Source organism: Falco biarmicus (assembly GCF_023638135.1).
Source record: "Falco biarmicus isolate bFalBia1 chromosome 13 unlocalized genomic scaffold, bFalBia1.pri SUPER_13_unloc_1, whole genome shotgun sequence".
In the NCBI taxonomy this organism is placed as follows: Eukaryota; Metazoa; Chordata; class Aves; order Falconiformes; family Falconidae; genus Falco; species Falco biarmicus.
In genome coordinates, this window is record NW_026611656.1 from 199,892 (window position 1) to 220,835 (window position 20,944).

Genomic DNA, 20,944 nt, shown 5'->3' on the forward strand with positions numbered 1-20,944 from the left:
GCTGTATCTGACTGGCAGCTGATTAGGGTTGCAGTGATAACATTGTTCCTTGGGAAACAGATGATGGTAGGAGGAGGGCGGGAGAGTAGGAATCGGAGTGGAATGGAAATTGCTGGGGCCTTGGCGAGAGCAGCGGGTGTAAATCAAAGTGAATGGATGTTGCAAACTCGGCGGTTCAGGTTTTTTTTTTTCCTTCATAATTTATACAGCGGTGGCCTGTTAGCACCAAGTGTGCTGCTGGCATTTGGACGGTACTCAGCAGGTAAGATAATCTCAGCTGTGTCAGGACTGACACGGGAGCTCTCATTCCAGCAGATGCGTTTTACCAAGTTATAGCAGGAATATCCTCTCTGGTCTGTGCCTCAGTTTCCCTCGTGTCTCACAGCGTCGCCCTCTCCCTGCTTCTTCCTCGTGTCAAGGTTTCTTGCCGTGCACTGGGCAAGTGTGGCAGCTGCAGTGGATGGGGGGGGGGGGGGGGGGGAGCTCCTGACCTGACAGCCCACCTGGGACGTGGGTGCCATCGTCGCAGGCTCGGAGAGCCGGTTTCTGGTACCACGGGGTGACAGCCCCTCCATCGCAGGATCCCACCGGGTCATCCGGGGGATTCACTCGCCTCCCATAGTGGGGCAAAGGCTCTGGGGCAGTGGGCGAGCAGGAGCGAGCCCTTGCCAGGGGGCGACCAAGGGGTACCACCAGTTTCCCCACCCAGCACCTCGCTGGAGCTCCTGCCAGCAGGAGCTGGTCCACAGGGGTGATGCTGGCAGATCGGGTCTAACCCGTTCCAGCCAGACCCGGAGGTGCTTGGCAAGTGGCTTTGGCCTCCATGAAGGCAGCGAGGACTCGGGTTACAGCTCCTGGGTCTCCTGGAAGGACCCGCCTAGGGGAGGACCCAAGGAGGGACGGGCTCATCCAGCTCTTGCAAACTTGCCTCCCAGGAGCCAGTGTTTCGGAGCGGAGCAGTGCGTGATGGGCTGTGGGGCTGTAAAGCTTGTCTGAAACTTTCCTGTAAGGCACTTGGCTTTTTTTTTTTTTTTTTTTCTTTTTTCCCCCTTGCTTGGAAAACACTTCTGCCCTCCAGAGATGGGGATCTCCTTGCTGGATAGCTGCCCTGGTTTCCTGTGGTGGGGAGACCAATGCTAAATGTCAGGTTTGGATGCAGTGGTTGTGCTTTCAGGTAAGAACGTTCTTCTTTGGAGTAAAAGCTTGTAGTGTTTATGGCTTAAATATAGCAGTGGTTGGAATTTTTGGCCGTGTAAATCTGCATGCAGGGGACACAGGGGTGAAACAGCTGGGATTTGAGTCCCTGTGAGCCCTTCTAGATCCATTGTTCTGCCTTGATCAACGCTGATTGTGTTGGTGATTAGTGGGAGCATAAATTCAGCCATTCATCCCTCTGCCCTTGTACACCGGCTGGCCGTCGGCTTGCGAGCAAGTGCTGGATGTCTTCCCCGAGCTCCAGGAGCTGACTAGCATTTTCCACTTTGGCAAGCAAGAGGCGACAGGGAAGGGAGGACGCTTGCACCTTTACTTGCTGCGTGAAAGAACTTAGCGTGAACCTTGGGCGGCAATTAACTGATTAAGAAGGGAGATGGCGTATGCAAGAGGGATGGCAAGGAGAAAAAAACCTGTTAGGCGCTCGTTTTGCCTGGTGGTTCCTCCCAAAGTTCAAAAGCTGTGCCGGGTTTTAAGGGGGAGAGCCTTGAGCAGAGTTTGAGGTAGCGTGATGAGAGGAGAGGCTGTGTTTGCGTATTGCTCGAGGAAAGGGGCTGCAGAACTGTTGCAGCAAGTAACTGGAATCTGGTTTGACCGAGTAAACAAGGCTGGTAAGGAAGAAAATCTTGTAAGCTCCTGCTGAGGAGTGGAAGGGGGTTGCTCGGACACTGAACAATAGATTCCTCCAGCTCCTTTGTGCATCATGGCACCGGCCTGACTTTCTGGCTGCTGTGGGCAGGGTGTTCCTCTTGGGCGCTGCCCGTTCAGTTTTGCTCTGTGGCACTGTCTGCCCTTGCTGCCAACTCCAAGGGCCGTTTTCGGATGGCAGGGCGACGGTGAAGTGGCACACGAGCTCCTAGAGCCAGCCACAAGCACGAACCTGTCTGGTCCCCCTGGACCCCACCCCACTGATGGGATCGCACACCTTTGGTTTGCAACCCACGCACCTTCCGGAGGGATTTGCAACCCTCCAGCTTTTCCCTGCAGCTCTAAGTGGGTCCTGCCCAAAGAAGCGTGGCAGATGTCATTGCTATTAATGCTGCAGGGTTGTTCCTCCAGATTTGAGTGTTGCACATGCAGAACACAGTTTACACAGCTCTCATCCCCTCCCCCAGTAAACGTACCACTGAACCAGTACTTGTATCATGCTTTAAAAAAGTTCAGTTTGCCGGGAGGAAGCTTATGAGGGCTGTCATAGCTGTGGAATCTGTTAATATTTGCAACAGAATAAGAGTGGTCTCTGTAACTTAGTGGCAATTTTAAAGCTAGACTTAGCTGGATTAAATTTGTCTTGGTGTCAGCTCGAAAATTACTGGGAATAAGATCCATCAGCATGTTATTTCACTGGAGTATTTGAATGTTCCTGGAAAATAAAAGCAGAGCGTGAGCTGTCTTTGTACAGCATGAGTCTGTTCCATGATGATCTCCACTGTATCAGTTAAACTTTTATAATTTGGGGGGGTGGGGATGACACTTACGCTACTCTGCAGCGAACATGTGAAGGGGGTTAAATGGCAGTTGAAAGGTGCTTGTTCACGTGGTGGTCTCTGAACCCTGGTACCACCTGAACTTCTTTCCTTCCTCCCTTTCTTCCCTGGGCATCCGCATGCCATCTCAAAAGGGTGAAGTGACTGACTGAACTTCAGCAACGCTTGCCTTTTTGATTTGGGATTAAAGCTTTCAAAAATGGTTCCAAAGCTTGCAGAAGAATGGCCTAGCCTTTGCTCTGGGGCCTCCCCAGAGGCAGCCTACCAAGGTGGTCATCCACCTGCCTGTGACTCGCAGCTGTTGTATTCGTCCTGTCCTGTTCCTGGGCTTTCCTTCCTTCCTTCCTTCCTTCTTCTTCCATTGCTTTTCCCTGTTCAAGCCCAAAATCCCCGGTTACCTGCTGCGTTGCCACGTGGTATCTCTGCAGAACCCACTTGGTTGCTTTCGGACCACATGACTCCTGAACAGCTCAATCTCCAAACACCCTGTGACCTGGAAAGAGATGGAAGATGTACTTGTTACTAGGGCTAGTAGTAACCTCTGTCCTCTGGGGCAGGTTGATTCCTCCTCTGCCTTGTTTTTCCTTTTTTTTTTTTTTCCCCAATAATATTTGTAAAAAATAACATTTCCCTATTCAGCAGATTTTAGAGTGAGTTCGGTTGTGCAGCTTTCTTGCCTCGTGGTAGACACAGCCATATGCCAAAGCAAACTGCTAACAGAGCTCATTAAGCAGCAGAGATCAAAAGTTCAGCTGCAGGTATGATAGGCTTTCCTGGCTCAGCCCCCTTGTTTGCACAACTCTGCGTGTGTGCGGGCAGAGGTGGGTGCGGTGCAGCCCATAATAAGCTGGCCTGGCTTCCTAACAGCAGCCTTGCTGCTACGCTGGGAGTTCCTGCTTGAAGCATCCTGGAAAACAGCGCGGTCCCAGAAAACTTTTCTGCCTAGCGAGTGGAAGAACATGGAACTAATGAGCCCCCCTGAGCTGTGTGTTGGTTTCGGGGGTAATTAAAATTAATTGTAATTCAGGCACGTTGGGTTTTCTCCCTGCCTGAAGAGGACAGCACTCTTCTCATGTTCTGCACATAAGTCAGGATGATGGGTTTGCTCGCGAGGGGACAGGGAGAACCAGTGACTTCATGTGCAGAACGCACCAGGGTAGGGAAAAACTGTGTCATTTTTCGGCACCTCAAAGTGCTGCAAGAAACGAGGCTCCAGGCTGGGTTTGCCCATCCCAGCGGGGACCGCAGCCAGCCCTGAGCTGAGATTTCCAAGCTCTTGGTTAGTAAAGGAACACGAACATCTGCTGCGTCTGCTGTGGGGCGTAGTGACTGGGCTGCTTCTTATCCCTTGCGTTTGTGTTGCGTTTTTTTCATGTGTGGGTTTTTTTTTTTAATGGGCGAGTAACACAGTTGACACCCATTCAATTACCAGGTTTGTATTCTGACTCTGTAAGGTGAAATATCCTTCAGCTTGACCTGCTGCTTCATGTTTGGCTGTCAACAGGATAGGAAGTTCGATTACTAAAGGGATACAGGCTCTGAAAATTAATGATGTTGTGATCCAGGCGAGTGGCTTGTCTGGTCTTGCTCTCAGCAATGCCCAGCGTGTCAAAGCAATGTGAACAGCCCTTCTGGAGGTTTAAATGTCTTTTCCTATCGATTTCTTCCAGCGAGTTCAATGAGTTTTGAACTGGAATTTTGGTTTTTTTGTGGAATTTGAAATTGGAACTGGAGTCTTGTTCCATTCCTGGAAAGGGAAGAGGGGAGTTGCTTCCCTCGTTGCACAGGCGCCTGACCGGGTGATGCTCTGGGTGCTGACCCACGCGCTGTTCTCTCATCGAAGCACTGCAGGGGTTCCAGATGATCCAGCCCTTCCAGAGATCCAGCCCCATGGTTGAACGTGCTGCCTTCTTGCTGCTGTTTATTTTCCCGGGCTGAGGGGGTTTGTTTCTGCCCTGCTCTACGTGCTTTGTGCCTCTTGGCAAAGTTTGGGAAGTACTGCCCTGCTTTGGAAGGATTGCTGTGCGTAGGGCAGCGTTCAGAAGCGGCTTGTGTGTTGTGGTGGCCTTTAAGCAATGAAACTACCCAGGGAAGATGAGGTGCGTGCGCTCACTGAAGCAGAAGCAGCAGTCCTGGGGACTGCAGCAGCTGCAGAGGCTCATAGGCTTCACCAGCACGTTGTTTAGTGATTGACCGATAAACCTTCTTTGCTGTGGCTTTGTTTTTATGTTTCTGAAGCAGGACATCTGGGGCGACATCGGTAGTTTTGTCTGTTGTCCCCACGAAGCTGCGTGGGCCCGGCAGGGAGAATATCTTATCAGATCTGGCAAACCTTAACTCCTCCCATGGATGTTCAAGGTTTTGCTGCATCCTCGGCACGGCTTTGAGGACTGATCGCTAAGGACTTGGCCCGTGAGACGTGTGTAGGTCTCTGTTGAGTACAAAAGTGGTTTCCTGTTGCTCATGGGGCTGTTCATGTCTTCCAAGCTCCTCTCCACCTCCATCTGTGTCAGAGGCATTATTGTAATGCTGCTCAGTATCTCCCTGGCTGGCAACAGTTGTGTGTGTAGGGGGGGGACACACACACGGGGACAACAAGCTAATAATACTGTCACCCCTCTTTAGGACAGCAGCGATGAAGCACTGTTTTTACAATGAGACCGTGGGGTTCTTCTACAACAACAGCCGCAAAGAGCTGACCACGTACTGGAGGACGAAGGATGTGCTGGTGGTTGCCCTGGGCCTGACGGTGAGTGTCATTGTGCTCCTGACCAACCTGCTGGTCATCACTGCCATCATCATCAACCGGCGCTTCCACTACCCCATCTACTACCTGCTGGGGAACCTGGCAGCGGCCGACCTCTTTGCTGGCATCGCCTACATGTTTCTCATGTTCCACACGGGGCCCCGGACAGCAGAGCTCTCCCTGAAGACCTGGTTCATCCGTCAGAGCTTGCTGGACACCAGTTTGACAGCCTCTGTGGTGAACCTGCTGGCAATTGCTGTGGAAAGGCACCAGACCGTGTTCACTATGCAGTTACACAGCAAAATGTCCAACCAGCGCGTGATGATCCTCATCTTCTGTATTTGGGTCACGGCCCTGCTCCTGGGGCTCATCCCGTCCTACGGCTGGCACTGCCTCTGTGCTCTGGAGAAGTGCTCCAGCATGGCACCGCTCTACAGCAGGAGCTACCTGACCTTCTGGGCCATCTCCAACCTGGTCATCTTCCTGATCATGGTGGTCGTGTACACGCACATCTTCATCTACGTCAAAAGGAAGATGACACGGATGTCTAAGCACACTAGCTTCCACCCCCGCTACAAGGAGACCATGATCAGCCTTGTCAAGACAGTCACTATTATCCTAAGTAAGTCCACCTTGCTCTGGCCGATCTAAATAAGGCTTTGGTCCCCCGTCCCGGGTTGGGAGTGGGTGGGTTGGGGGTGTGTGTGAATGTGCTCGGGACAGCGATGGGAAGTCATGCTCTGCTTCCCTGGTCTCCGAAGCTGCTGCTGGTGGTGGTGGTGTGGTTTGGTTTGGCTGCCGAGGAACTCGAGAGCTTCAGGACTCTGCAGGAAGGTTATAGCCAACTGCCCGAAGTGCAGTGGCTTCGGGGACAGGAGCGGCTCTCGTGCTCCCTCCCTAGAAGTGTAGCGTGGAATTAGCAGCTATAATCAGGCCTCCATCAAGAGGCAGCGCTTGGCGCATCCTTTATCAAAGAGCTGTGAGGGGCTTGGGACAAATATTATGAGGTGATGGGGGAAGAATGAGGGAATTGTGGTCAAATTCCGTACTGCTTACTGGAACCAGGCACTGAACTCTGCTCAGGCTTTGGTTTTTTGAGCAGCTCAGTGCTGGGTCTGAATCTGCTCGGGTAGATACATCCTTGGGAGGCCTCAGCTCATCGTTCAAGCTGCTCTCCATCAGCATAGGATCTCCGGCAAAGCGCTAACAGCCCCGTCATCTGTCTGCATCCGCAGTCTGTAGTGCTAATAGAGGCCGATCGGTAACTGGAAGTGGTTGGCGCTGAGGCTCCGACTTTCCAGGATATCTCACTTGATTTGGATATATTTGGATTCTGCCCAGTGCTGTGCCTCTAATGGCGGAGGCTGGCGCAGGCACTGTGCTTCCGACAGCCTCGCCGCTCCGTGATTTCTTTCATCTGCTTTTGCTTCGTGCTTTAATGGTCTAACAACCTTTCTATAAAGCGCAATAAATCAACGTACTCAAATCTCCCGCAACCCAGCTCGACTCTGGGCTCACGGTCACAACCCCTTGCTTGCAAATCTTTCCTGATAAGCACAGAATTTGCTCCGTCAGGGAAACCTCGGAGCTGCAGACAAAGACTACTCCCTTGCAAACCCCTGCTGGCAGTGGGGCTCAGCAGGGGAGGGGAGTGGTGTGGGGGTGGGGGGCTGTCAGGCTGCTTGGTGTGTCCCTGCTCAGGGGCACGCCGGCTTGCCGGGTCCTGTTGTAACTTGCGAGCATCGAAACCAGAGTTTTCTGCCTATTCCTGCCTTTCCTGTGACGTCACCTTCCCTGCCTCGCAATCTCTCCATCTCTTGCGTGCAGCTGGGAGTTTGTTGGTGCCTTGGAGCTGATCAGATGCTGCACAGAGGGTCAGGGGGGCTGAAGAATGATTTACTTTGTATGTTTTGCACAGCCCGTGGGGTGGAGAGGAGTTGTTTTGTTGCCCCCTTCCTGAACAGTACCAGTGGGGTCGCCCCAAGGTGTCAGCAGGGCTGATTGACTTTATGGGACTTCACAGCATCAGCTGGGAGAGGGTGGGCAGGATGGGGATGCTGGGCAAGAAGGAAAATGGGATTCACGCCTGGTGCCTCGGCTCGATTTGGGAGATGCCTTGCTTCTCGATGGCCCCCCTCCTGACCTGGCCTGCCTGCTTTGTCTTCTGCCTTGGGCGAGTTAAAAACTTGGGTGAGAGGAGGCTCAGAAGAGCTGCTGTGGCTTCGCGGGGAATTGGGATTGGCATCTGCGGATGGACAGTGGGGAGGAGCCTGATGTGGAAAGCTGAGGAAGACACAGGAGGACTTCTGTAACCTGTAGGGCTTCTCCCCTTCCTCTGCAGGGCAGCGTTGGAGAGAAGCAGCCGTCGTTCCGCGTGGGTCCCTTGCACCAAAGGGAGCGAGGGAGGGAATTGCTCAACCTGGGCAGAAAACTGCCTTTCCTTTCAGATTCAGCGTAAAGTTGAGACTGCAGCGGGTTTTTTTTCCCCTCCCCATGAAAGCCCTGGTGTAATTCCTTCTCCACCCTCGTTCCCCAGCCTTCTGCAAACTTGGACTCTGCACAGAGGAATACTTTGCGCCTTATGCATCAGAGGGTGTAGCTGCTGGTGAGCGTGCGAGGAAGGCGAGGGCGTGGTAGAAGCTTTCTGTGGGCCACTCCATCGCAAGGCAAGGTCGTTGTGTAGTTGTGGCTGATAATCCTGCAGGTGTTGGGCGTTAAGAACAGGTCTAGGAGCTGACTTGGAAACCAGTAATAAGGCCAAGGTACATCTGGAAACCGGGAGGAGGTTTTCCCACAGACCAGTTGAGTGACACAAGATGTGATGATGACCAAACCACAGGGCTGAGTCGTTGGTGACCGTGCTGTGTTAGATTATCAAGAGTTCAGGCTTCTTTCTGAATACTTGTGCTTCCATTAAGGAGCAGGGAAATCAGCTGGATTTGCAGGCAAAGGCCGAGAACCTCTTGGGTACCTCCTTTGGGTTTTCCCCCGTCTCATCTTGAATATTCCTCTGGCTTTACTTTGTGCTGCTGGGAGCTGGTCTCCAGAGAACCTGGCTTGCCTTGTAGGTGTTGAAAACCTGGCTAAAAAAAAAGGTGCCTCACTAAACAAGGAGGTCCCTTGCCTGCAGGCTCACTCAAGATAGAAGTATTGGACCTCCCTTCATGACAACCAGGAATCTGTTTTGTGTATTTGCTAAATTTAAAGGGAGTGAAGTCATGTCCGCAAGCGCGGGGGAGAGCTGCTTGGCCCAGATGCGGTGGCTGCTGTGCTGACCACCTGGGAGCATGATTTACTTAAATTAAAAGGGTTACACAATGCAGTGGCCTGAAATCAGTGGGGGAACACCCCTGGAAACCCAGGAGATCCCTCCCAGGTGTCCCTGTGTTCACTGGTGGGGCATTTCACTCAACGACAGCTCTAAATTCAGCCTCTTGGGTTTGGTGCTGCTCCTCTGGATGTTGTCCTTTTCCTGATGTTTTTCAGTAAAGGGTGTAGTTACGAGGTTCCCAGCAAGTTGTCGCCTTGACCACCCTTTCCCAGAAGACGCAGCAGGGTGCAGTTCGTGCGCTTGAAGATACAACCTTATGTACGAACTCCAGGAGCACTGATGGGCGAGTGCTCCATTTACGTCAGCCTTAAAATCACGACTGTAAGAAGGGTTTTAGGAGCTGCGGGCACCTCCCACTCCGTCATGCGAAACAGCAATTAGCCTTTTTGCCAAAGAGCTTTGCAGGTGGTGGCAAGAGCGTAGCCTTGCCCGACTGAATTGGTGGTGGAGTCTGGCCAGCTCTGTCCGGGCACTGGCCAGCCTGTTGCGTGGCTATTTTCTGCTCGAGGGGGACTTCAACAGTTGTGTGTTGGCCAGGACACTTCCAAACTCACCCTGTTAAACCCCCAGAAACTGTATGAACAGTGATTATTTCATTTAAGATGCTTTACTCTGGCTCTTCCCTAATTTTATAGCCTGTTCCCCTTTTTGGAGGGAGTGGCACGTAAATAGGAAATGTGACCGCTTTGTCTTCGCTCTGTAAATGGCGTGGTGGGGGCGAGGGGAGGGGAGTGAAAGTTCTTGGAGGGAAAAGTTCTTCTGAGTGAATGGGGGCGGGGGGAAGGGGAGGACAACCCAGTGCCTCCATTTTTAATATTTGCTGGTTGAATCCTTGGTCTTCTTCCAAAGCAAAACTATAGGGTGAAACTACTAGTGGGCTTTTTTCCTCCGCCTTTAACTTTTTTCACAAGATAAACCACCAGTGATTCCGCTGAGCATCTTTGTGGTGAGTGACGGGGCACGGCCAGGAACGTGTTTTTTCTCTAATGGGGGTTCTTCTCTCCCCAGGTGCTTTTGTTATCTGCTGGACTCCAGGGCAAGTTGTGCTCCTCCTGGATGGCTTGGGCTGCAAGAGCTGCAACGTTCTAGCGGTGGAGAAATATGTCCTTTTGCTGGCAGAGATCAACTCGTTGATAAACGCGATAGTCTACTCTTACAGGGACAACGAGATGCGTAGCACCTTCCGGAGGATCCTCTGCTTTGTCTGTTACAGGAATTCCAAATACACCCCCACGGCGGTGAAGTTGAACACCACGGACCGCAGAACACTTTCTCAGAACGGGCACTTTACTGTGGATTCCTCTATTTAGCGCTCAGTCAGCAAGACGAGCGCGGTGCTGAATGGCGGCTGCTTTCCCAGCAGAAGAGCAGAGGCGAAGAGTGACCTGCTTCTAAAGCAGCGGAGACTTTTACATGCTCAAGCATAAATATTTCTATAAAATACTTGTCATCGATAAAGGACAAGATGCTTTTAAGGAACTGCTGGATGGCGCGTTGTTTAGGACAAACATACTTTGAGTAGTATTCTTATTAAAGACTGCTGTTTCTAATGCAAAGTTGATTTAATTTAGCAGCATCTGGAAGCAAGCTCTGTGCAACGGGAATCTTGTGTGATCTCTCAACAAGCAAAGTATTTTCTTGGTACTTCAGTATTACCGCCTTCAGAAAGAATCGTTCCAGTGGCAGCGTGCTCCAAAGAGCCAAAGCTCTTCAGCTTTACGCGTTGTTTCCTAAACAGAGCTTTAGTGTTTCCCCAGAGAGCCTTATCCAGGTTGTGTTCCACCCACTTCAGAAATCATATTCTTCTTAAATCCTCTTCTGAGAGGAATCTGTTTGGAATTGCTTCCTGAGAAGCAGATTCCTGCTTTCCTAAGTGTGTGTGACTGAATTTCAAAGTATTCCGGGGTTTTGGAGGATGTCTGAGAAGCACCTAATTCTTTCCTAAAACGGAGAGCGGTGCTGTAACCAGTTGCAGTTGTGTTTGTGTTCTGCTAAGTGATACCATGTGGTATTCACAAGTTCATTGCCTATTCATAAATGTGGAGTGAGTCATGTTCCCATTAAACCATCTTTCTACTCGCTGAAAACCCTTTGGGACAGGTTTAGGTTAGATTCCAAGGCAATCAGTATTTTGCCTTAGGTTTTAATGTGCAGTTTGTACCTTAATACTCAACTGCTCAAATAACGTGTTAACAGTCTGTCCGTATGTCGCCTTTCTCTCGGCAAAGCACCCTAAGAAATTAGCGGCGCTAATTAATATTAGCGGACGTAGGATTTAGTTTTGTGGGTAAGTCCGTTGGCTGCATCTGATATGGGATGTAAACTGTCGCTCCTGATTGCAAGGCCATGGCTGGAGGGCAGAGGCTCTGCTGGCAGAAGAATATTCACAGCTGAGGAACCGTAAATACTCCAGGTTTCCTTCACCTTCAAGCTGTTAAACTGTTAACAGTGTGAAAGTGCCTGTGACAGTCCGAAAATCCAGAGTTTAGTTTTCCATGGGCTTCTCTCAGAGCAGAGAGGCTAACATAAGGCAGGTTTTTGGAATTATGGTCTAAATTTATAATTTCAGGGTGCTTTTTTTTTTTTTTTTTTTTTTTTTTTTTATACAACAGCCCTGTTCTGATCCTGCCTGATCGCCTCAGCTGGCTTTGCAGAGAAGACAATGTACGGGAGGCATTGTTACTCAAATGCGTGTGTATGGACTTTTTCTTGCAAAACGTAGGAAGTGACCGTTAAGGTGACAGTCCCATGGATTGACTCAAACAGTCTTGGAATATGGTTCCCATCTCTGTGTCCCAGAGACTTTTGGAATAAATGTTTTGTCCTGGGTTTTAGAAGAGAGGACTTGGCATTTTTCCCATCTCCCGAAGCCCTGGGAAAAGTAACAGCCTCCAGTTGTGTGTTGCGGTGCTGGGAGGGGAGGGATGCTGCCCTTCACGCTCGCATCCCTCATGACTTGCTGTGTGGTGGCCCTGCTACTGGTCTGCCTTCTAGGCAGGTTGCCTCTGAGAGCATCTGGCAGGAGTGTGTGTGTCTGGAGGGGTTAGAGCCTCCAGAAAGACCAGCAAGAGCTGGAGGAAGTAATTTTCAGCCAGAGCTGGGGGCAAGACGACAGCCTTGGTCCACCGCTCACAAACAGGCTTGGCTGGCGTGGGGAAAGGTTGTGCATGTAAGGCCTACCAGGTGGTAGGGCTAAGAGGAGGCTTCGCTTTATTTTTTTATTGCCAAAGAAGATGACTAGTTGCTAGAATACTAGAGAGTTTTCCCTGGAAAACACTGTTACAGGCACACACTGCGGTGGAAGCAGGGGGCGAATTAGCAGGAGCTGGAGGAAGGCTGAAATTGGTGAACACCTGGAGAGCTGTTACTGGGAGTGGTGGAGCTGGGGCAGAACAAACTTAGGTCGCTGCTTTCTGCTTTCCTGAATATCCCCAAAGCAGCAGGCACGCGAGCCCTACTTCAGGCAAAGCTGAGATTACAATTAAAGCAGAGCCTGGTGTGTGTTTGCTTTTATTAACAAAGAGGGAAGGAGGAAATAAGAAAGTTCGTGTTGCCTAGGGGTGGGACCAGTACCAGTCGGATTTAATTGGGGTGGCTGTAAGGAATTGACTGCATCTGGGTGTGAATGAATCTTTGTAGTGGGTGAGATGACACTTGGCTCCTAAAAGAGCTGCAGTTGGCTTTTCTGCCCAGTTGGGCCTTTAATAAGCTGCACACGTTCTTCCCCGAGGGATCCGGTAACTCGGCTGACCTCAGCCTTCTGCTGGCTGCTTGTCGAGCCGCCTTCCAGCGATGCCATCCCACTCTGACAAGAGCTTTTGTGTAAGTACCCGCCACACAGGTAGAATTCAAGTCATTGACAACAGGCTCGTGATGCTTTATGACCACCATGTAGAGAGGATTGCCTCCGAGGGGTTTCCTCGCCCCCCCCCCCCCCCATTTTAGATGACTTATTTAAATTTAGCCTGTCAAAGTGGTATAAATATGAAAGAACGGTCATACACAACCTTGATTTTTCCATCTGTGTATCAGGGATGTGACCAGCTGGTACCCACCTGTATAGCAGGGATGTGACCAGTTGGTACCCCTCTGTATAGCAGGGATGTGACCAGCTGGTACTAGGCAGAATATCCTGACTACCTGGAACACGTCAATACTCCTGTATAAAAACGGATTCTGTTGAATGATGGGACCTGAACGTACAAATGCAGTTTCATCCATGGTTTCCCAAAGGTAAATAGAAATTAATTAGTGTAAGGAGGAGAAAGAAAGTCCCAAACCTTTAGTGGAGCTTGTCTGAGTGATGCCTGGCACCCATCAGGAATGGAGGCGGCTTGCCTGGAATTCTTCAGCGAGATTTTTCTTCCTGAGTGACTTGGGACCTGCGGATTTCTAGTTGTTTCCAGCTGGCTGTAATAGATGAGAGAGCAGGAAATTAGGAGCTAGCCTGGAAAGTGCTGTTTTCCGTGAGATTTGAAAAGAACTGGTGAATCGATGAGGCAGAAGAGATAGGAGGGGGATTTTAACAGCCCTCCCAGCACAGAAGATGGGGAGACATAAATGGGATTTATAGAACATGCATCACAAAAAAAGAGGGGGTTAGGCTCTTCGGTATCCCCTGTGACTTTACGTCCTAGTTTTATTTGGAAACGCAAAGCTGTGTTGAACTACGTGGAGGCAGGACCCATGTTGCACTTGCAGTTTTGTGTCCTAAACAAGATGCTGCAGAAAAGGGTGGGGTGGTACCTGATTACACAGTTCTGTTTAGGAGATTTTAAATAAAACTTTATCACTGTATCCAGAGCTGGATGCTGCCAGGTTTGTGGGATAGCTTGCGTTTTAATTCATCATGCATAACCTGTGGTGTGTCTAGTTTAAATGTGGCAACATCCCTCCCTTCAGTTTGCAAAGACCCCCTGCTCTTCCTTAAAATCACAGTATGAAACTGCCTTTGAAGGTTCATTACCGGTTTCAACATTTTTTATTTTTTTTAAGAGGAAATTGTGCTGAAATTGGGGGGGAGGGGATTTGTTTTGTTGGGTTTTTTTTTTAGGCTTGTGAGATTGTTCTAGACTTACTGTGTGAGGTGGGAGGAAGGAAGAGACACCTAGGAACTATTTTTAAGGGATCAAATGCAGGACAAGTGAGAACACACAACTTGATCAAAGATAGGCTGTATGGTTCCAGGAATGAGAGGTCGTGCCTTGCTGACTGGTTGGAATTCCTTAAGCAAGCTGCTGCCAAAAGTAATATGGATTTTGGTGTGGGTTTTTTTGGGGGGAGGGTAGCACTGGAGACTAATACTGTGGGGACCGATGGAGTCCGAAGGTTTATTTTATTAAAGAAAAAAAATCCAACAACAAAAAAAACCCAACCTGTGGAAAGGGGAAAGACAGAACAAAGGGGAAAGTGAGGTTCACAGAGGGAAGCTGGTGATGGTGGGTTTTTCTTTGTTTTTAAACTTCAGTTCTTCATCTCTCTGACCTACTGAGCTGTGGAAAATGAAAATCAAAATTTCTGCGACGCTGTAAGCATAGCCACTGCAAAAATTAAGCTTACTGGAGTCAGTTGTGCTTTCCTGTGTCTTGGGCAATGCTGGAACATCGGGGCTGAGAGTTTATTTTTAATGTGTGAGGATGCCTGGTGTGACACCTGGGGCCCCTGGTCTGCATGCCAGTGGCAGATAATTTTGGAGCCCACCACGTTTGCATTGCCTCCCCCTGCAGAAGGCAGAGCACCTCGAAGCTCTCGTGGGGTGAGTTCCTGGCTTAGGACACGCGTTAGTGCAGTCGTGCAGTGAAGCCTGGTATCTCTGCAGTGGATTGGCACGTGTGTAGCCAAGATAATTTAAGAAGGGTCACACTGGTGGTGGAATAATTACATCCTGTGGTATTTCTGTGAAAAGCTTCGCTATAAAGAGCGCAACGTTCAGCAGCAGCAGTTGGGTTTCACAAGTCTGTGCTCCCACGCGCTATTGAAGTGGAACTTCTGTGAGCAAAAGGAAGAAGAACCTGTGTCTCGTCTCATGTGAGAGCTGGTAGCATCCTGGAGTCCAGCTTCAAGCAGGGTTTCTGGAAGATGCTGCTTCCAGCTGGTGGTCTTGGCCAGGTTTTGTCCTTACGCTGTGCCTGTCGCAGAGAATACAGCGGGCACCAGAAGGATGAGGTCAGGAGGGGCTGCATTTTCCAGCAGGTAAAATAAAACTCTTATTTAGTTCTTCACACCTATTTCCTGGTAAATCTCCCCTCGGCCTCTTCCGTGATGGTGACGGAGAGCATTTCACTGATTTGTGCTTGGAAAGGAGTGTTTGGCTGAGTTGCATTGACCCTTTTCATGGTAGAACCGGTCTTGCTCTCCAGGTTTTTCCCTGCTCACTGAAAGCAAGGAATGCAAACTGGAAAAAAAAAAAGTGTGCCCAGGATTTCTCAGAAAGACTTTTTGAATGTGCTTGTAATGTCTCTAATGCTGCAAAGTGTCCCCATCTTGTCCAAAATGATGTCCCAAGCACTACGTGGGAAGACCAACCAAAGGTAGCAAGAGAGTATTTTTCCTCCTAAGTTTCATAGTCATGGGTTAATCTAGATTTCAGTGCCACCAGCCAGGAAGTAAGAGGAGCTTGCCCACTGGATTTTGCTCTGGGATGTCATTTCTCACAAAATTATTTATTTGGTGCTACCCGCCTCTGATTTCCAGCACTTGCCACCCACTTCTGTCTGGGTAAGAGTAACGCAGCACGGTAGAGTAGTGGGACCTGGAGATACCGAGGCTGCTGTGCTGTACGATGACAGAGAAATAGAAATGCTTTTGGCATTGCTGCTTTCCTGTTCTCCCTGCTGCCTCCATGCCTTAGGGACCTTCGCTGAAGCAGTGCTTGCTCTTATTTTCTCTCTGGCTATCCGAGAGATCGCATTTTTTCTATTACAAGTAGTCAAAGATGCTTCCTTGTGTCTTGATGGTTTTTGGTATGGGCTGTTGCAAGTGTAATGCAGCTTTCAGCGTTTGACCAGTTTTCAGAGAATCATCACAGAACGGTTTGGGTTGGAAGGGACGTTAACTATCTCGTTCCAACCCTCTGCCACGGGCAGGGACACCTTCTGCCAGACCAGGTTGCTCCAAGTCCCGTCCAGCCTGGCCTTGAACATTCCCAGGGAATGGGAATCCCTTCCCAGGGATGGGGCATCCGCAGCTGCTCTGGGCAGCCTGTGCCAGCGCCTCGCCACCCTCACGGCGAGGAATTTCTTCCTCATATCCAGCCTAAATCTTCCCTCTTCCCGTTTCAAGCCGTTCCCCCTTGTCCTGTCGCTACACGCTTCGTACAAAGCCCCTCTCCAGCTTTTCTGTGGGCACCATTTAGGTACTGGAAGGCTGCTGTAAGATCTTTCCAGAGCCTTCTCCAGACCAAATGCCCCCAACTCTCGCAGCCCACCCTCACAGGAGAGGTGCTTCCACCCTCTAATCTTCTTCATGGCCTCCTCTGGACTCACTGCACTATTTCCTTAATCTGGCTGTAAGAAGCAATTTAGCTCACAGCTGAAATCAAAGTGGAACCCATCAGCATTTGGAAACCCTTGACAGATTGTGGCAAGTCAGGGAGGGACTTCACAAATACGAAGGCCAAAGCCGAAGCGTCCCAGCTGAGCACAAGCGGGTATCCTGGGGGTACTGATGGTGACCTGTATCACCGCTGTGTTGCCCAGGGCATGGACTTTGCAGTCGCTTTCATCTGCTGCTAACAGCACATGATGTTCCCCAGGCGGCTGCGGCAGTAGCCAAGGGATGTGCGAGCAACTTGAGGCTGAAGCCACAGGACTTGTGCACAAATAACCACAAGCCAGGAATGGGATGATGCGATGGGGCACAGCTCTCCTGAGCCCGCAGAGCGCTCTACAAGTGGGGTTTTGAAATGGTGAGCTACTTCCAAGGAGCATCATACACTCACGAGTCCCCTTACTGGCAGAAAAACCTCGGCAGGGGTGTGGGTAGCTGTTGTGCAGCACACTGGAGCCTTCCTCTGCTGGGAAGCAATGTCAGCCAGGCTGTTCTTGCACCGTGTTTTCTTCTCTGCCTGATGCTTCGTGCCCCCTTCTCCCCTGAGAAGGGGGATGCACAGCCTCCCACCAGCAGCGTTCCAGCGCTCTGCATGGAGGGGCTGTGCCACCCACGCTGCCACCAGTATGTGACTCTAGGAGTTGGGTGGTGGTAGTGGTGGTGGAGCCTGTTTCCCACCATCTCACCGCTGGTTTTGGGGCTGGGCAAAGCCTCAGGCTGATCTGCGAAACCAAGTTCCTATGTTCCGACTTCCAGGATGCCGACAGCAAGCAGTTGTCACAGGTGCAAGAGCCAGGCGGGTGTTTCTGCCTGTATGAAGAGCGTGCAGGTATCTTCACACGTACATGTAACTTAAGCATCTCGTGGGCAGAAGCAATAAGGAAGAAATCTGCTGGCCCAGATGAATCGTGAAATACAGCTGGAGGGCACAAGCTTCTTGCTGGGGAGCCTGCTGGTTTTCCTTCTCCAGGAGGAGCTCATCGATTGTGTGCTGCTGCCTCCCCTCGCAAAAGCGGTGATCACAGGTCTAGCGGCTCATCTAATCCCATCATCGCAACGCAGACACTTATTTGAGCTGTAGCTCTGGCTGTGGAAATGCCTAGAGATAAGGTGTAGGCTACAGCGGGGGTGTTTCACCCTGCGCCTTGATGCTCTGTGGGCTTCAGGCTCAGTTTATAACTTGTCAGTTGGCATCTGAAGTCCTGGCTGTAGTTTTAAAATGAACCATTCCCCCTCGCCCCCTCCCCTTTTTTTTTTTTTTTTTTTTTTTTTGTGCTGACAGGAGAGAATTCACTTGCTAATTATACCCCAGTCCATTTCCAATCGAAATGCACAGGGCGATTTATCAGAGAGCTGGAGACAGCTCTCCCTGTTCCCTTGGCTGCATCAGCAAGAACTTTTGCAAGACAATTTAATTTCTTGTCATCTTTTAATCCAGCTCCCTTTCCCCCTATAGTCAGCCTGTGAAGGAGAAAAGATGGTTTATTAATCATTTTAGCAAAACTCTGAGAAATGCAGCATTTCTTCAGTGGTGCTTGCTCTGTATCTCATCAGTCAGCGTTCCCAGAGCCGCAACAGGGTCATAAACATTCAGCCCTGTGACATGGGAAAATTAGTTCCCTCGCTGTGAAAACCTGACCCCTTGGGGTCTTAAAGGGTGTTACTCAATTGGGTTTGGCCCTGGCATTTTATGCAAGAACCTGCTGAAAATAAAGCCTGAAAAAAAAAAAAAAGCAGCGCATTTGTGTGCACTCGAAGTCACAAAGTGGGGGTCGCTATCTTCCTGAGTGGGGACTTCTAGCTCCTAAAGCCGGGTGTGTGCCTAAATCCAGGTCCCAGGTCTGCGGTGGGATGTTGGAATACATGGAAGATTGCTGGATGCTGCAGAGCTTCCCCGCTAAAAAGTGACATGCTAGAATCTATCGAAAGCCGCAGGATAAATGTCACCGTCACTATCACTTACTGGGGAGCTAAGATAACAAAGGAGGACGGGTCGGTGGTTCTGAGCCAAGTCACAACCCCGGGACTTGCAGGGTTTATCTGTTTTCTCTGTCACTGTCATTTTCTTCCTTGCCTTGCTCTGTCTCTTCGTCCCCACCCTGCTCCTGCTCTGGGGCCTTTCTAAACGAGCTGTCGCTTGCTTAGGGTGCTTTCTGTGTTGTTCCACAGGAGCATTAGCTAAGATTTCTTACTTGAAATAACAAAGGCAAAACATACACCCAGCACCGATCTTGGTTTTCGTTGCACAGAAATGTTAGAGCTCCATCCGAATTACTCATATTTGGAAATTTTAACAAATAAGCTGCAGCTTGCTGCCAATCCCCTGATGTGGTAGTAGCGGTGGAAAGTATTAGCATGAGCAAAAGTGCTGCTTGGCCACGCGGGCGTTGTCCCTATAGAACCACATCCAGGGAGGGTAAAGCCAGGGTTGCTTTAGCACTGAAGCTTCCCAACAACCAGAAACGGGTCTCTCTAATAGACACTGCACATGCAAATACATCCACACACATAAATACATAAAAAAATAAAAACAGGAAGATGCTGCTTCTGGTCCAAACGCTGCCCAGTGATTAAAAAACCCCCATCGTAAATATACCAAGATCAGGTCGATTGAGAGTCTTACTGTGGTTATTGTTTTCCCCTCTGATTTAAAGCTTTAGTCAGTTCAATCAATAAATGCACCAATACTAAGAGAACGGTAATGCTCTGCCTGGAAACAAGATTTCAAGATCTTGATGGAGGCAAGCAGAGTTCTGGGAACGCGGTACTTGGATGTTTGTGTTCACTGATACCAGCGGTTTCTTGGACATTTTTTAATGTAACAAATTTTTGTTTGTTTGTTTGTTTTCCCCCCTAAATGCAACTATGACCCCCCGAGGAACAGCAGTATGCTAAGACTTCTACCCATGGCTCCGCATTGATCACGGTTGTAGTGGTGCCTGAAAGTGTCAGTGGTTTTAAGAGGTGTGTGGTGTTACGGGGGAGAGAATAAAGCTCACCAGGAGGAGAAGGAGGTTTCCCTGCTTTGTACTTGGAGGGGGGCCTTCAGCTGGGCTTCAGCGGGACCCCCAGGGGGCCCTGCTGCCTTCCAGAGTCGTGAAGACCCCGCACGCTACCGTAATTGCCGCTTTTAGTAAACTTCTTTTGTAAGAACCTCAATGTGTTTGCTGCAGAGGAACAGAAAAAGTATTTTAACTTTGTCAGAGCACAGCTACTTCAGCCGGGCGATTGCTGGTACGCTACACTCGCTCCGCTGGGAACATCCCCAGAGGGGAAGCTCCGTGTCGGTTTGCAGCACTTTCCTCATTCATCATGATGTCTAGGAGGGAATGTTTTCTTTACAAAGATTTTGCTGAGCAGCCGGAGAAGCTGATGTGCCCAGCTGACACTGAGACCTGGCCACCGGGCATCCGAGAGAGGGATCAAACCTGGATTTTGTGTTCTGAAGCAGACGATGAACATCACGTGCCTGCTTTGGAGGATGAATGCAATGTTTCGTATTCGCAGAACTGATATTGTTACTTTAAACAGCAGTAAAACTGCAACACCGAACGGTAAATGACCCTTGCCTATGTGGTGAAGATGCAGGCGTTGGGTTAGCAGCAATCAGGAGAGCAGAAGATGCTTCTACTTGCAATGCAGCTGTAAGAGGATGTGGAACGCTGTAACCACGTTATGCTGCTGGGCTGCAAAATGCTGAAAGAGGTGAAGAACGGTGACGGATGCACTCAGCTGCATGCTTGTGCAGACACATTTAAATACACTTTAACCGTGAGGTTTTCTAACTTCTGTTTTTAGGCAACCCTAGGTCTGGCTAGAGTGCTATAACTTCCAAGTAGCAGCTTAGGAAGATACCCAAACTTATACAGCTGTCTGGGTGATCCTCTCTAAAAAATAACTTGTTCTGCACTGCTTTGCTCCCACAAGCCTTAATTCATCTGCAAACCTGTGAGATGCGCGGTAGCTTTGCTGTTGAAGCCTCTGCATGCTCGGAGCCACGCGTGGTGGCAGCAAGAGCCTTTCGGAGGTGACAAAGCGATGAGTGAACACGACCTGAGCCCAGGCTGGAGCCTGTGCCGCCTGCTGATGGAAGAAGGCGCTTATGGCGCCGGTGGATACCCGTGGCGTTGGCGTTGGCGTTGCAAGATCAGTAGTTCAGCAATAACTGGGCAGAACAAATCGGTTTAGAAGTGACAGTTTCCTTGGGTTACTAAGAAACGTGAACAGGATTAGCAACACAGAAGCAACGTGTAGTCTGATTGTTCCTTCGGTTGTGTTCCTGACTAATGAAGTGCCATTAGCATTGATCTGAATAATTTTGCTCTCTTTGAGCGTGAAAAGCGGAGATGGGAGCCGTGCTTGTGTGATGCTTGGCCTGACATCAGGAGACGATGGTGGCTGGGCGACGACCGGGCTCCTTGCACGGCACATACACGCGTGTTAGCATGCGGAGATGTTCTGTTTTCTGCTCTGACAAATGAGAGGTCAGTTAGCGGGACCCCCGAAGCTCATGAGCGCAGAGCCGCCTGAAATGGCCGATGGCCGCCTCCAGCGGTCAGCGGAGCCGGCGGCACTCCGGGAGGCGGCGGGGCGGGGCGGGCGGCGCTAGGACCCGGCGCG

The 20,944-nt window shown here is 50.2% G+C and overlaps 1 protein-coding gene across 1 annotated transcript; it reads left to right on the forward strand.

The window, feature by feature from the left end:
- The first annotated feature begins 1,039 nt into the window (after positions 1-1,039).
- LPAR2 (lysophosphatidic acid receptor 2) lies at positions 1,040-10,380 on the forward strand. Its single transcript, XM_056325905.1, has 3 exons — positions 1,040-1,174; positions 5,325-6,067; positions 9,785-10,380. The coding sequence occupies exons 1-3, from the start codon at positions 1,134-1,136 to the stop codon at positions 10,084-10,086; spliced, it is 1,086 nt and encodes a 361-aa protein (XP_056181880.1). The 5' UTR covers positions 1,040-1,133; the 3' UTR covers positions 10,087-10,380.
- The last annotated feature ends 10,564 nt before the right edge of the window (positions 10,381-20,944 follow it).

Excerpts from the sequence above, each read along its gene's own strand:
- LPAR2 (XM_056325905.1), top strand. The coding sequence starts at position 1,134 with ATGCTAAATGTCAGGTTTGGATGCAGTGGTTGTGCTTTCAG. Across the intron at positions 1,175-5,324 it reads TGCAGTGGTTGTGCTTTCAG|GACAGCAGCGATGAAGCACT; the intron begins GTAAGAACGTTC and ends ACCCCTCTTTAG. Across the intron at positions 6,068-9,784 it reads GACAGTCACTATTATCCTAA|GTGCTTTTGTTATCTGCTGG; the intron begins GTAAGTCCACCT and ends TTCTCTCCCCAG.